General features: G+C 52.9%; 1 protein-coding gene across 1 annotated transcript in view; it reads right to left on the bottom strand.

The window, feature by feature from the left end:
* CATSPERG (cation channel sperm associated auxiliary subunit gamma) overlaps positions 1-15714 on the bottom strand; it is a 37205-nt gene that overhangs the window by 10630 nt on the left and 10861 nt on the right. Inside the window, exons 10-19 of the mRNA XM_029913197.1 lie at positions 14447-14659; positions 13016-13066; positions 11272-11401; positions 10100-10211; positions 8685-9162; positions 7745-7889; positions 6469-6682; positions 6098-6160; positions 2335-2518; positions 1296-1423 (exon numbers count right to left, since the gene is read on the bottom strand). Of these exons, the coding sequence (XP_029769057.1) occupies positions 1296-1423; positions 2335-2518; positions 6098-6160; positions 6469-6682; positions 7745-7889; positions 8685-9162; positions 10100-10211; positions 11272-11401; positions 13016-13066; positions 14447-14659 (1718 nt within the window). The remainder of the gene's footprint in view (positions 1-1295; positions 1424-2334; positions 2519-6097; positions 6161-6468; positions 6683-7744; positions 7890-8684; positions 9163-10099; positions 10212-11271; positions 11402-13015; positions 13067-14446; positions 14660-15714) is intronic.

Genomic DNA, 15714 nt, shown 5'->3' on the forward strand with positions numbered 1-15714 from the left:
GCGCACTGTGCTGTGGCTATTCCCTGCCCCCCAGGGCCCACAGGGGGTGGATCGGGGCTATGGCTGGAGCGCACTGCGCTGTGACTATCCCTGCTCCATAGGAGACAGAGCAGCCCTGAAGATGGGGACCAGTGGAAGCATTTCATCATTCCTCTGTCGTGGATTGATCCAGGACTGATGGCAGAGCTGTGCAAGGGGGTGTCTAGGCCTGGAAGAGCAGGGCTGGCTGCAGGTGAGGACTGAAGGACACAGGCAGAGCTCTGGGACTGTTGAAGAGGAATTTCACGTTCACAGGAAGTTCCATGATTTCAACCTTTTTGCCATTCTGGAACTAAACCGACAACATTCACAATTTCATTTTCATCGAAATGTTTCATTCCCATAAAATCAAAACGGTTCGTTCCGATTTTGACATTTTAAAAATCTTTTTACTTAAATGTGTTTTTTTTTTTTTTAACCCGAAAGAATGAATTCCATTTTGAAACATCGCAAAACCCCCAAACCATGAAAATATTCAGTTCTGAAAATGTCGCAACAGGACGCTGAGCTATTATTAAAACACTTCATTTCGGGGTGTCTCGAAATGAAAGGTGGTGGAAATCGACGCGTGTTTCGATTTGGAGGGAACCGGCATTTTTCATCAAGTGACCGTTTTCCTGAAAAGTTTGCAGCCAGAGTTAGTGTGTGTGCAGCCCATGGCTTGATCACACGCTCTGTAAGCCCTTATGTGGGGAAGAAATTTCTGATGGCAGATGACTCTTTAATCTAGCAGAAGAAGGTCGAGCGAGGGCCAGCATCTGGATACTAAAGTTTGCCAAAAATCAGAGTAGAAATAAGATGTGAATTTTCAACAGTGTCATCAACTGTTAGAACAACTTCCCCTGGAGGTGGTGGATTCTCCATCACTGATGTTTTTAAATCAAGAATATCTTTCTAAATGCCTGTCCCTATCTCAACAGAAGTTATGGGCTTGCCTCGTTGCATTAATTACTGGTGGCGGGAGGTGTCTCTGGCGTGTGTTACACGGGAGGTCAGACCAGATGATCACAGTGGTACATTTTGGCCTTTAAAATCTAGGACTAGGACTGGTACAGCAGGGCCTGCTACAGGTCAGGATGGAGGTGGTTTGAAGGGCTGCTTGCAATACACTTGAACGTTGCCAGTGATACCTACCCGAGTAGCTGAATCCATCCCAACACTGAAAGACAGCTGGTGAGGAAATACATCGAAACGGCTGCAAAACCAGAACCCTTGCACTACCGACCCTTCTAAAGTAGCCGGCCCCGTGTACTCACCGTATACAGCACGGAGCCCCGGCCGATCAGATAGTGCCGGTGGAGGTGTGAAACCACAAACTTTGGATGCGCTAAGACGACGGTGAGCCACACAAAATCAAGGGAGTTCTCTTCCGGCATTTCCCCCACTGCAGGAGAAGAGAAAAGCCTGGAATCACACTAGCCATAAACAGATCCATTGGCAATCCGCTGCCTTTGCACAGGCGCCTTTGACCTATAATGCAATCGCTGACCCAGTTAAGAGAAGCTCTGGGTAGATACTCATCAGATCCACACATCAGCAATCTTCAAAGGCAAGGGCACTGAGTGGCTTAAGGATGTAGGCTTGCAACTACTACAGGAACCCTTTTGCTTGAAGGTCACAGGTTCAAATCTCACCCAGGTGGGTAGTGACAGAATCTTTGATTGGCACTAACTGGCCTCAACCGGGCGAGGATCAAACAGGCCAAAGATATAACACTCCTCTCCCCTTCAAGGTGGATCTCTCCAGGTCAAAGCAGATCTGACATCCTGCTCTCTTCACTAGACCTCACTTCCCTCCTACAGCTGGGAATAAAACAGGGGACTCCTGACTCCCAGTCCCCACTGCTGTAACCCATTAGACCCACTCCCCTCCCAGAGTTGGGAACAGAACCCAGGATTCCTGGTTCCCAGCCCCCTGCTCTAACCACTAGACACCACTCCCCTCCCAGAGCTGGGGATAGAGACCCTTCTGACAGGAGACAGTTTTGCCTAGTGGATAGAGGGCAGGACTGGGAGACCTGGGCTCTATGAGGTAACCTTGAGCGAGTCCATTACCCACTCCATGCCTCAGTTTCCCCATCTGGAATATGGGGATAATGCTACCGCCCTCCTTTGTGAAGCACTTTGAGGTCTACGGGTGAAAAGCGCTAGGTATTATTATTATTATTATTATCCTCAACGGCCAGTCCCCCTGCTCTAACTCAGGAGACGCCGGCTCCTCTGATCTCCTGCAAATTCATCTAGCCGTTACAATCCCGTTATTTTCACATCCCCTTCCAAGACTCTCCTCTCTTACTGCTTTCTGCCGCCGACCTGACGCTCAGGAACACTGAGAAAGAATAGACGTTATTCTTGTCCAGGTAAATCTTGCTGGGCAGCTGGTTATTGGGCTGCAGGTCATAGATCTTCACGTAGCTCTCCATGTTGACGTAGACACCTCCGGAGGAGTTGCCGTTGCTCGCTACGTAAAAGAAATACTCCTGAAAAAGGAGAGGCGGATTTCATCTCTACCAAGCGTAGTCTATTAATATGCATTAAGCACACACTATCAGTATAACATCGTGTATATATTTCGAGCAGTGACGTGGCCTACTTTGGCCTATGTCTTTCTATAATCCTGTTTGCTGACGCTCCCAGAACACCTTGCGTTAGCTGAATTAAGCTTCGGCGTAGGCGGATAGGAAAACGGTCAGGATCAGGAGACGTGGGTGTCGGTTGCTTGAAATGTGTGTTAACTGCTTATGCTAAACGGTCCGTTTCGCTGTACATTTAGCTGTGACGCACTGAGTCTGTTTCCCAGACCTGAAGAAGAGCTCAGGGTGAGCTCACAAGTGTGTCTCTCTCACCGACGGGAGTCGGTCCAATAAACCAGATCACCTCCCCTACCTTGTCTCTCTCTTCCCGTAGTAACAGGCAGGGGGTTATTTGCACACAGCCAGCCGCGGCATGTCCCAAAGGACATATGATTGTGTTACCCTGGTACAAGGCGAGGAAGTGCCTTCACGCCCCTTGGTACCTGACATGCATGTGTTCAGAACAAAGAGAAAAGCCCCAAGCCCCGGTGCGCCTGGCCCCGCAGCTGAAGCCCGGAGTCCCGAATGGGGAGGAGGTTGTGAAGGTTAGGACTATAACAGGGTTTAAAAGAGAACTGGATAAATTCATGGAGGTTAAGTCCATTAATGGCTATTAGCCAGGATGGGTAAAGAATGGTGTCCCTAGCCTCTGTTTGTCAGAGGGTGGAGATGGATAGCAGGAGAGAGATCACTTGATCATTACCTGTTAGGTTCACTCCCTCTGGGGCACCTGGCATTGGCCACTATCGGTAGACAGGATACTGGGCTGGATGGACCTGCGGTCTGACCCAGTACAGCCATTCTTATGTTCTTATGTTAATGTAAGCCCTGGGTACCCCATAGTACCAGGAAACCCAGGCAGAAAGCTGATGGGGGGAATCTAGCCTCAAATGACGCCCATGGGGCCGTGTGCTTGTCAACAGGTGGAGTATAAACAGGACAATTTTGGGGGTGTCACTTTGGAACGGGGAATTTAACGCTGCCCAAGACAGCTTTGTGGCGACCAAGCCTCTCTTCCGGCCCTAGCTTCTCACTGACTTTTTGCAACCCCCCTGACTGGGCTCTTGGATATATTTCATAACTGAACCAAAGCGTGGTCAAGCAACAGCCTGTACCATTTCCCGAGAGGAGGACGCGGTGGCATGGGCAAGGGACCCCAAGCTGTGGTATGTGAATCGCTGGTGGTACAGGGGCTGGGTGGATGGTGGACACCACAGCTTCAAATTAACAGTGGTCCCGCTCACTGCAGTGCGCCAGGAAAGGCCTGAGAAGCAAAATGGACTTGGCCCTAAGGGGGACTCACATCTGGCATTGGGAGTGGGTTTAGAGACCCCGCCATGGAGACTAAGGGGGTGAAGGAGCACAGTGGAGCATGCTCCAAATGGAGGATCTGCTCCAAAGGAGACTCAAGCAAGGGGGAGAGTGAAGGAGACGCTGTCTGGGAGGAGGAAGCCAGTTTGCAGCTGCTGGGAACAGAGCAATCCACAAGGGGCTGAATATTGTGAGTAAGACCCCAACTGGGAGGGTGGGGGCACGGCCCTCTTCCCTGCCCCAACTCCCTGCTGAGGGAGCCTATCCGAACACAGGGAAGAGAGCTGGGGGACACTTGTTTGGCCAGCTGAGTCGCTGAGACTGATTGGGAACTGGGGTAAGCCTGCATCCGTGCCCCACACTGCAGAAAGAGCGGGGAGGCAGGGAGCGGCCCAGCACCCACCCCTTGAATACTGCGCGCAGTTCTGGGTGCTCCATCTCAAAAAAGATACATTCGAATTGGAAAAGGTACCGGCAACAAAAATGATCAGGGGGATGGAACGGCTTCCAGATGAGGAGAGATTAAAGAGACTGGGGCTGTTCAGCTTAGAAAAGAGACGACTGAGGGGGGATACGAGAGCGGTCTATACAATCATGGCTGGTGTGGAGAAAGTGAATAGGGACGTGTTATTTACCCCATCACAGAACACACAAACCAGGGGTCACCCGATGAAATTAATAGGCATCAGATTTACAACTAGCAAAAGGAAGGACTTCATCTAATGCCCAGTCAACCTGTGGAACTCATTGCCAGGGGAAATTGTGAAGCCCAAAAGAGAATGAGATCAGTTCCTGGAGGATAGATCCATCAATGGCTATTAGCCACAATGGTGAGGGACGCAATCCCATCATGCTCTGGGTGTCCCTAAACCTCCAGCTGCCAGAAGCTGGGCGTGGATGACAGGGGATGAATCACTCGATAATTGCCCTGTTCTGTTCATTCCCTCTGAAGCATCTGGCCCCGGCCACTGTCAGAAGACAGGATACTGGGTTAGATGGACCACTGGTCTGACCCAGTATGGCCGTTTTCTGAAGGCTGGTCAGGTGTACCAGGGAGAGGTGATCAAGACACTCCACACCTCCCTCCCTCGGGCCCTGGGCCCGGACCTGGTGGAGAGGGAGGGCCCAGGTCCCTCTACCTTCCCCACCCTGTCCATCCAGGGAACAGACTGCCGCTGGCCATCAGGCAAGCCCAGCCCCAGGATGTTTGGCATGGAAAGACTGTGGAGCCATGGCCTGCCCATTAGCCCTGCTGGCTTCCAAGTGAATCCTGCTACAGGCTCGGCAGTGTGCTGGGGCTTCCTGGCAGCCTTTCTGCTGGGCCCAACCTACAGCTTGCGCCGAGTCGCCCAGTTGAAGCTTCTGCCTCCTCCTCCCGCCTCCAGAGCTCCTCACGTCCGTCCAACGAGACCCAGGGCCGGCTCGATGCAACTGCAAACCCAGCAGCCACAGGGAGCTCCGAGATCAAGGGCCGCGGCAGAGCCGGGAGGCAGGGACCGCATGGGAAATTCCTTCCTGTCACCGGATACATAATGCTGATTTATTCCCTCTGGAAGATTACAGACTTATTCCAGCCCATGGCAACTACTGGCCCAAGTCTGCCACCTTCTGACTTTCAGGGCTCCCTACCACAGGCAAGAAAAGTTCTTATTCATTAGAACTGTTTTTGAGACATGGCCAATCTACCTTCTCTGTCCCACCTTTGGGGAGGAACTCAGCAGCTGTTTAACTGCAACCGTCTGGGACAGGAAGTGAAGGAGAAAGATCGTGGAACTGCAGTGGGAATGTATGGAGACAGGCTGGAGGTACCCAAACTAAAATCTGTCCAGGCTATCAGAGTTTACAGATCTGTTTCTAAAAGAATATAACACAATTTAGACAAGGAACCAACACCCTTAGAACATAAGAACAGCCGTACTGGGTCAGACCAAAGGTCCATCTAGCCCAGTATCCTGTCTACCGACAGTGGCCAATGCCAGGTGCCCCAGAGGGAGTGAACCTAACAGGTAATGATCACGTCCATCTCCACCCTCTGACAAACAGAGGCTAGGGACACCATTCCTTACCCATCCTGGCTAATAGCCATTAATGGACTTAACCTCCATGAATTTATCCAGTTCTCTTTTAATGCGATCGGTTGGGTTTTTGGTCGAAAGGGAATGTTCAGAATCTTACTGCGTATTGCTTTCTGTTTTTCCACCACCGCCAAGTTGGGTCATGGACCGGGTCAGCATAAGGCTAAAAAAAAAAATAAAAAAATAAAGGGCTTGCTAAATTACAAGTCATCTGAAAACACAAGATTTTCTCATCTGAAAAGCACATGGTCCTGTTGTGGATTTTCCGCGTCTTTCTTATAATCCCTGTTACTTGTGGGAAAGTCCACAGCCCTGAGCAAGGCTCTTCTACGACCTCACTCCCGGCGTGGACAGCACTAGCGCTGCCCCGAGCTCAGAACTCCCAACCTTCCTACCTAGCGCTGTGGGTACAATGTACTTTCCCCCAGCCCATCCCCGTAAGCCAGCTGAGAGCTGATGAGAAGAAATCACCCTGCTATAGTCCGCGTGCAGCCAGAGCAGCTGGAAGATCAGTCCCTGGTATACAGCCAGAGACACGTTGTTGTGGAAGCCTGTTTTGTCCATGACGTCCGGTGGCTCGGTGGAATAGTGCTCCATCCGGGTGAAGCGCTGAGGGGCTGGGAGGTCCTCGAGGCGCATGACCGAGAAGGAGCAGGGATGGAAGAACCTGATGTACTGAGCATCTCTGAGGGAGAAACGGGGAGACAGGAAGCGAGTGTGGGTTGGCACCGAAATGCACTGGTTCATCACAAGGTTGGGCGGTGCTCTGGCATGCTGCAGTGGACTGGGCGGTGAAACAGATCTGTAAACTCTCATAGCCTGGGCGGAGCCTGTGTGCTGGATGGAATCAGGATCTTTCGGCTGTGTGTCATGTGTCCTATACTGCTAATAGCTAAGGGGAGTTGCAGGACACAGAAGAGGCCGTGAGGCTGCCTTGGAGATTCTGAGGTGGAGTGCTGCACCTGTGATCTGGCCTGATGTGTACAGGGCCAGATCCTGCCTGGATCTGGGCACGCTGCGCTCCTCGGGACCACTCCCAGGGGCTGAGCACAAAGCAAGATCAGGCCCCTAGGATCTCACTCCGAGGGACACGGTGCTGCCTAGCAGATAAAGCACTGGATTTGGACTTGGGAGCACAGGTGCTGACTTTCTAATGTGTCGGGGGGGGGGGGCTCGACCCCTGGCTCTGCCCCCTGCCCTGCCCCCACTGCACTCCTTCCCCCAAGGCCCTGCCCCCACCCTGCCTCTTCCCGCCCCGGCTCCACTCCCTTCCCCCAGTGCACCACGCCCTCGCTCCTCCCCCTCCCTCCCCAAGCCTCCTGCACGCTTCAAAACAGCTGATCGCAGCGGACGGGAGGCGCGGGGAGGGAGAGGGAGGCGCTGATCAGCGGGGGCCTGCCAATGGGCAGCAAACACCATTTTTCCCCCATGGGTGCTCCAGCCCCGGAGCACCCACGGAATTGGCTCCTATGCTTGGGAGATCTGGTTTCTATTCCCGGATCTGCTGCTGCTTTGCTGGGTGACTGTGGGCTAGTCCCATCCCTGCGCCGTGCCTCAGCTTCCCCCTCTGTCAAACAGAGTAAGGAGAGTGTTCTCCTGTGTCAAGGCATTATTCCTTAGACCCAGTTGACCGCTCAGCCCTGGTACATGGGCATTGGCGCAGCCCCAGGACTGGAGCCGGCTCCGTCTGCACCAGAAGCGTTGGAACCGTCTTTCCCACCATTGCCCGTGCTCTGCCACTACTCACTGTAAATACATCAAATGGTACTGATGGACGATGAGGTGCCGGTACGACAATATATAATGGAGAGGGAAGTTCCTCTTGATCAGTTTTCCCTCCCCCTGTCCATCCGGTATGTAAACCAGCTGAAAGGAGAGGCAAGAGCAGAAAATACGGGGGAAAGGTAGAGTTCAACCCCTGCTATTCAGGAGAAGTGGAAAGAAGCCATTGTCACCCGGCAGCTGAAACTAACACCCGTTTGTGGCCTCTTGTTTTCTGTAAGCTCTTCATCTTTTTGTTCTGGTCCTGGCCTGTGACTGGGGCTCTTGGGGGTAGCAGTGAATCACCGCTACAAATAAATACAGAAGCAGTAGCACCCATGGAAAAGCTGAAGAGAAACTGAATCATGTGGCGCAAGGAGGAGGAGTTTCGAATGCAGGGGCCAGGACTTTGCTCTGTGTGTGCATGAGAGAGGCCCAGGACAAGAGCTGCCGCAGTGGGAGAAAGCCAGGCGGACCGGAACAAGCTGGTAACGGGGCCCTGAGAGAAAGCTACCGGGGACCGGGTGTGGGCTGGAAAGAAGAGTGGGTCTCCTGCTGGTTGATTCCCACGGTGTTCAAGGAAATGAGGCCTTTGTGCGTTCCGTGCAAATGAACGAGCTTGCGGCAAAGACAAAACTCGACTAGCCCCAATTTCTCCTGCTAATTGGAACAAGCCAGGAGCCCTGGACTTCTTGTCTGGCTGCTTGGGTCAGAAGCAGTAACAGCCGCCCCCATGGTTGGGGGTCATTTTCTTCCCTGTGTGGAAATGGGACGGCATTTGGCCCTAACCTGTGTGGTCACACCCCTTGCCAGCCCTCCCTTGCGTGAGCATTGCAGGTGCCTCCTGCTTCTGATCTCATTTACATGGGTGCGAATCAGGAGTAGCCCCATTCATGTAAATGGAATTACTCCACTGTGGGATTAGCATAAGGCCCTGAAAGTGGAAGCATGAAGGCCTGTCTCTATGCCCAGAGCAGGTGCCCCACACTCACCACCAACGTGTTTCAGATGTAACCTGGGGGAAACTCGATCTCTATGGTGTCTGCTAATGAGGGGGCCAATTCTCCTGTGGCCGCTTGGCCCTGGAAACTGGGCTGAGACGGCTAATGAATCCAATGGCCAATCAGCAGCTGTCAACGGCTTCCCAGCACTATAGACCAGGGCTAGATTCAAACTTCTAGAGACCATTAACCACCCCCTGCGCCACCCACCCCTGCATCTGTGACTCCTGCTGACCGGGCTCACCTGCTGCAGCCCCTCCTTGTTAAAGAAGAGGCTCACAAACGTCTCGTTGACGCTAAAGTCCTTTGACCCTCTCATTAGCTGTAGCCTGAAGTACGTGTCCCAGGCTTCGGAGGGGTAGAGCCGAATGATGACCGAGCTGCCTTCCACAGAAAACCAGATCTGGAGAGCCAAACAGAGCCAGATGTGAAGAGCGGGCGAAGGGAGCAGAAGTCTCGGAAGGGGTCGCTGGAGGGGACTTTCCCAAGGAGCTGCTACATCCCCGCTGCTGAGATGCAGCCACCTCTGCAGGGATGGAGCGTGGCAGCTGTTTATACAGGGTTCGCCCAGCCAGCACGGAGTTCCTCTCGAGTGGGGAGAGAGTGTGGTCTAATGGTGAGCACAGCCCCCCCGCAGGACTCCTGGGTTCTGTGTGCCCTCTGCTGTGCAAGGCCTTTGCTCTCTCTGTGCCTTGCTTTAATCACTTGTACAGGGGATAAGAATATTTAGCAGCTCCTCGGACAGGTTAGGAGGCAGCGTTAGTGACCGAATAGCGCCCTGAGATCCTCAGATGAAAGACACAACACAAAAAGGCAGCCATCCATGACATTGCCGACCACTATTCATCAGTAGACCTCAAAGCAGGTCAGTACCATTATCCCCATTTTACAGATGGGGCAACTGAGGGTACGTCTCCACAGCAAAGAAAAACCCGGGGCTGTCCCGTGCCAGCTGACTCGGGCACACGGGCAGCATACACTGCCCGTGCAGTGTACACTGTGCGTACCCTGTACACATTGCAGTGTAGACTTCTGGGCTCAGGCTCTGGGACCCTCCCACCTCACAGGGTTCTACAGAGCTGGCTCCAGCCTGAGCCCAGACATCTACACAGCCGCGGACCAGCCCGAGCCCCCAAATCAGCTGGCCCGGGCCAGCTGCAGGGGTCTAGTTGCCATATATACCCTAGGACACAAAGAGGTGACATGATTCACCCCAGGTCACCCAGCTTAACCAGGGGCAGAGCCAGGAATAGACCCCAGGGCAGGGTGCTATCCCCTAGGCCACGCTGCAGCCAGTCAAATGATGCGCCCGCCTGATGCACCCACTCACGCCACCGTACCTCCTCCGAGTCTGTCACACACACGAATTCCCCTACATACGACAGAATGAAGTAGCTGATGGGGGATTGTTGGGGGAAGTCGGAGAGGTGAATGTAATTAACCAGGTCGTAGCTGCAAGGAAAGCACAAGGGAAGTGGGAAACATTACACTCCATTGCTTTCGTTCGCCTTTCATTCTCTCCCTGAGGATGAAAAGCCTGGTAGTAAAACCTTTACATTTGGCACTGCCTCTGGGTCTGGCTCTCCTAGCAGACAGTGGCCCCTCTGGTCTGTCCCTTGACCTGTTACATTTGTATTGGCTGTAACGCCACATCTGGAACCTTCACAATTAGCTGATTGTTTTGCAATGGTCGTGTAGTTCCCCACACAGCTCTGCCAATGCGCCGCAGGGTGAAACCCACCCCCTGAGCCGGCAAACACCTTGGGTAGGACATGAGTTCCATTTCAGCTGTATTGGAAGTGCGGCGCAGACTTTGTGCTGACTCTCTGCACGGTGGGTGAATTTCATCCTCGGGGTGCTGTGCAAATCTGGAGGGATCTCGCAGACCGATGCGATTGAGATCAGAATCGGGTCCAGAGCTTTGGGTCACGATTCTTTGACATAGTGATTTTGAGTGCCCCAGTTTTGGGGCTGATTTCCAAAGCAAACGCGGAGGAGACAGGGTTTGTCACTTTCTAAAAATCAGACCTCTTTACGGTGCCTCCGGCCGGGCCCCTGCAATCACTCATCTCTTGAAAATCTCAGCCTTGGTTTTTAAAACGTCTCATTTGAAGGGCCCGAGCATGGCACTCGACTGCTGGGGCGAGCTGTGATTCTGAGGCTGCACCTAACGCCCCAGTCCTGCAGCTGGGTCCATGTGCACCTACTCCCTAATGCATGTGAATGGTGCCGCTTGTAATAACTGGGCCTATAAATGTACCCGAGTTGTGAGTTCAACTCTAAAAAGTGAGTTAGGTTCGGAAGACGTCACAATAACCTATAATGACAAATGTAAACGGGAAAAGGAATGAAAGGCAGGTAGACTGAATGAGCCCAGGAGAAAGGCCGACTGATAGAACTGAAGGACTCTGTTAAATCCGTTAAAATCAGGCCTGGTAAACGAGCAAAGTGTGGAACCAACTCATCAGTTGCCTCCCCGAAAACCAGAGATCGATGCAGACTTTGTTCTCACCTTTGTAAAATAACGTTGCCCCAGATGTAGAAGATTGTGCTGAATGGGTTATAGGACAGCCCCCTTGGGATCAGCGGGGAATCCGTGTATTCTTCCAGTCCCAGCAACATCACAAACCCTTTGTCAGTGTCTGCAGAGGAAAAGTGGGAGAAACCTGGTCAGAGTGGGTCTTCTGTAGGAGCCGCGAGGTCGGAGTTCAGAGAAGAGCAGCAAAAGAAAAGGATCAGGCTGCAAGGAGATTTCCGGGGTATTGTTACGCTGAAAGATGGTAATGGCTGGCATGGGGTAAGGCTTTGATCTAAAGACAATCCTGGGCCTCATTAAAGCGAACAGGGGAGCCAAGCAGTCTTTCAGACCCAATGGAAGCAGCAGCTGAGTCTCTTTAAGTAACAGAGAGCTACAAACGAGGGGGGACCGCCCAAGCCACGGGGCAGGTCAGAGGCGGGGGTTACCTGGCTGCCAAGGCAGGGGCTAGGAGATTAGTTTGCAGTCTGTGTGTTGGAGGAGAAAACTGAGCAAAGCACTTGTGGGCATGAACATTAGGAGGAAGCAGAGAGACACTGATTCTTGGGCACAGAGCCCGCTGGAGGGGCAGATGTGTGGATTTTGGAGCGAGGAAAGCTGTCTGCTGCCGGCTGTTTCAGGGAAACAAGACTTTGTGGACACTCTTTGTAAACAAACAAGGTTGCACTGAGAACAGACCTGATTCACAGCATTGATTTCTCCTCATAATGAGCTCTGCAAGGCTAACGCTCAGGGCAAAGAGGCAACATTATTCCTGTTACAGACGCACCTAAGAACTGCCCATGAGATCAGGGCCACCCGGCGCTAGGGGCTGCACAGTCATGTAACAGAGAAGACAAGGCTTGCCCAGAGAGCTCACAATCTAGGATCTGTGACCCAAGGGCTAGTAGCTATGTTGGCTCTGATTCACCGCCGTGTTGCTCCTGGTTTGCACAAGTGGAACTTTGTCAACGTGGTGTAAAGCAGGAGTAATGCAGTGGTGAAGTAGGCTTGCAGAGGTGGGATAATCAGTGCGGGAGATGAGGGGCTATTTTGCACTAGCTAATTCTGGTCTATTTCCCCATGGACACTCATTCTAGAATAAGAGTACCTTTTTCTGCTTGTCTACACGGGGACAATCGGGAAAGTTAATCCAAATTAACTTCTAATATGAATTAGTTAAAATGCATTAAGCCCCTGTGTGGATGCTCTTAATCTGAATTAACGTAAGGCCACGTCTACACTATGGAGACAATAGTAGTGTATTTTTTCACATCTCAGAGCGCCATAGCTGTTGACCGAAATTTGAAGTATAGACCAGGCCTGACTCTAATTTCACTTTGGAAGTGAGTTCAGTGAATCCAAATCAAAGCCACTTTTATTCTGAATCAGAGCATCCACACGGGGGTTTAATGCGCTTTAACCAAGGGCCTGTCAGTACAAACAGGCAGCTTGCGGTGTAAATCTACCCCACACTAGCCTGCCGTGCACTAACTCCCCATGTGGCCCCTGCTGTCTCGCTCCACAAATTCCCCAATGCGCTGTGATGTTCTCCCCTGAGAGAGAGACACTGAGGCATTGAGAGAGAGGCTGGGAAGAGCCCTGCAGGGAACAATCATGCTCTGGGTTTTGCGGGGGTGGACTGGGAGAGCCGGCCGCACATTCCAATCTAGGGTGTCTACCAGGATATCTCTGCCTCTCCCATCAAAGCCTGTTAGAATGTTCCAAGGTGGGTTCTTACCTTTGGGTATGAAGCGAGGTATGGAGTACAACATCCGGAAAGCTGCACCGACTGCGAGCAAACAGACATGGGAATGACGAGTTACAGCGGTGTCTGTTTATTACGTGAACTCACCTTGTTAAATCTTTGTACGTACATGGCCCCCGTTACCACAGAATCAGAATCTTTCCTGCGTTTAGCTCAGGGGTGGGCAAACTTTTTGGTCCGAGGGTCACATCGGGGTTGCGAAACTGTATGGAGGGCCGGGTAGGGAAGGCTGTGCCTCCCCAAACAGCCTGGCCCCCACCCCCTATCCACCCCCTCCCACTTTCCACCCCCTGACTGCCCCCCTCAGAACCCCTGACCCATCCAACCCCCCCTGCTCCCTGTCCCCTGACCACCCCCTCCCAGGACCCCCTGCCCCTAACCGCCCCCCCCGGGACCCCACTCCCTATCCAACCACCCCATGTTCCCTGTCCCCTGACTGCCCCCCAGGAGTCCCTGCCCCTTATCCAACCCCCCTGCTCCCCTCACCTTTACCATGCCGCTCATAGCGGCAGGACTGGCAGCCACGCCACCTGGCCGCAGCCAGCCACGCCGCTGCACTGCCCAGAGCACTGCCCGCACGGCGAGCTGAGGCTGCGGGGGAGGGGGAACAGCAGGGGAGGGGCTAGGAGCTAGCCTCCCCGGCTGGGAGCTCAGGGGCCGGGCAGGACAGTCCCGTGGGCCGGATGGGGCCCGCGGGCCGTAGTTTGCCCACCTCTGGTTTAGCTCCACAACACCCTGGGAGGTAGGGCAGTACTATTATGTCCATTGCGCAGATGGGGAAACTGAGTCACGGAGCAGCTAAGTGACTCGCCCAAGATCACATGGGGAAGTGTGCCCCCACATTTATACTGCTATTTTTAGCCATGCTAGCATGGGTTAAGCTAGCGCAGGTATGTCTACCCAAGCGGCAGTCGCACCCTGGATGGCAGTGTAGACACACTCTTAGTCCTGACCTAGAAAGATGACTTCTAGTGGGCAGTTCAGTCCCTGTCACCATTCCCTCCTTGGCCTCTCTGCTGCGGCTGGGGCAGTTTGCAGCGATAGGAACAGTTACTCACCGGGGGCTGGACTGGCTGGTAGCCAGTAATCATTTTCATTTGCTACTGACCTGGGCTGGACTTGAACCAATCATCTAGGCGGGAAAAGGCAGCCTTAGAGCCATTCAGTTCTCCTCCATGGTCCAATTATTAGATCATCACTCTCACACCCAAGATAAACCAACACTTTCTGCGAGCTAACTCCCTCCCGAGGCCTGTCCCTGCTGAGCATTGGGGCTAGCAGGATCTGACAACACATTCTGCCCCCAACACAGCCCACTTAGGGACCCGGTTCGCAGCATGTGAACCTCAGCGTCGCTCCATGGACTTCGATGGAAGGACGCTGATTCACAGCAGCTGGCTTTACGCTTGTATCGGTCCAGAACGACAGCCCGACCTTGATCGTAGGCCATGAGGTAGTAATCGGACTCGCTGTTCTTTTTCTTCCCTTTCACCAGCAGCACAATCATCTCCTCTTCCGTGATGTAGACAGCCCAGAGGATCGTGCAAGAAACTGAAAGTGGTGAGAGAGAAAGAGAGAGGCAGCAAAATCTTTCCAAACGGCTTTTTCTAAACATCTCTGTGGCGATGATTTTGAATAAGCAACAGTCTCCTCGTATAACATGTCACTGCTATATTGTACCAGTGTTCCAGATGAGGAGCCAGTGTTCCAGAATTGTATCAGTGTTCCAGAATTGCACCAGTGTTCCATTGTACCAGTGTTCCAGAATTGGAGCCAGAGTTCCACATGAGGTCATCTGGAACACTGGCTCCAATTCTGGTCCCCCATGCTCAAGAAAGATGGATTCAAATGGGAACCGGTGCAGAAGAAGAGGATGATCAGGGGACTGGAGAGCCGATCTCTTGAGAGGAGAGAGAGAGAGCTTGTTTCGCCTGGCAAACGGCAGGTTGAGGCTATGTCTACACTTAAAATGGGAGGGGTTCTCCAGTCACTGTAGTCAATTCACCTCCCCCAGAGGTGGTAGCTAGGAAGAATTCTTCCCTTGAGCTAGCACTGTCTACACTGGGGGAGAGGTCGCCTGGACTAGGTCTCTTGGGGGTGTGGGTTTTTCACACATAGCCATTCAGTGTAGAATTGGATCGCTTCCCATAGTGATGGCATCGGAAATGGAGGGGGAGAACATGTCCAGGAGGCTGGAGATGAGAAGAAGGTGTCTAGCCCTCCGAGGAGGGGACAGCCTCCAGATAGGAGCAGTGAGGGGCAAAGAACCTAACTGGCTGGAGGATGGAGCTTGATTGGTGTCTGACCGGGGTGACATGGCAGGAGGCCCCTTGCAGTCCTGTGCGCTTCTGATTCAGGGAGGCGGCAGCAGCTGATAAGCCGGCTCACATTTTGTGGTTTAAATAATTTTTTACTCCTGCAGATGGGAGCTGGGGCCTTCGCTCATGGATTTGTTTGGGGATTCACGGCCGAGCCTTTTCTCTGTAACAGACTCCCCCTCCCACAATGAATCCCAACACAACGGGAGCCCCAGACCTTAACAGCCAGGCTCTCTACCCCAAGGTCGAACAGCCAGTCAATGGCAGGGCTGAGAATGGACACAGGAGTCCTGACGGCCTTCCAGCCCCGCCTGCTCCAACCACTAGGCCCCACTCCCTTTCCAGAGTTGGGAA

Source organism: Terrapene carolina, unplaced genomic scaffold, assembly GCF_002925995.2.
Source record: "Terrapene carolina triunguis isolate 2854851 unplaced genomic scaffold, T_m_triunguis-2.0 Scaffold517, whole genome shotgun sequence".
Taxonomy (NCBI): domain Eukaryota; kingdom Metazoa; phylum Chordata; order Testudines; family Emydidae; genus Terrapene; species Terrapene triunguis.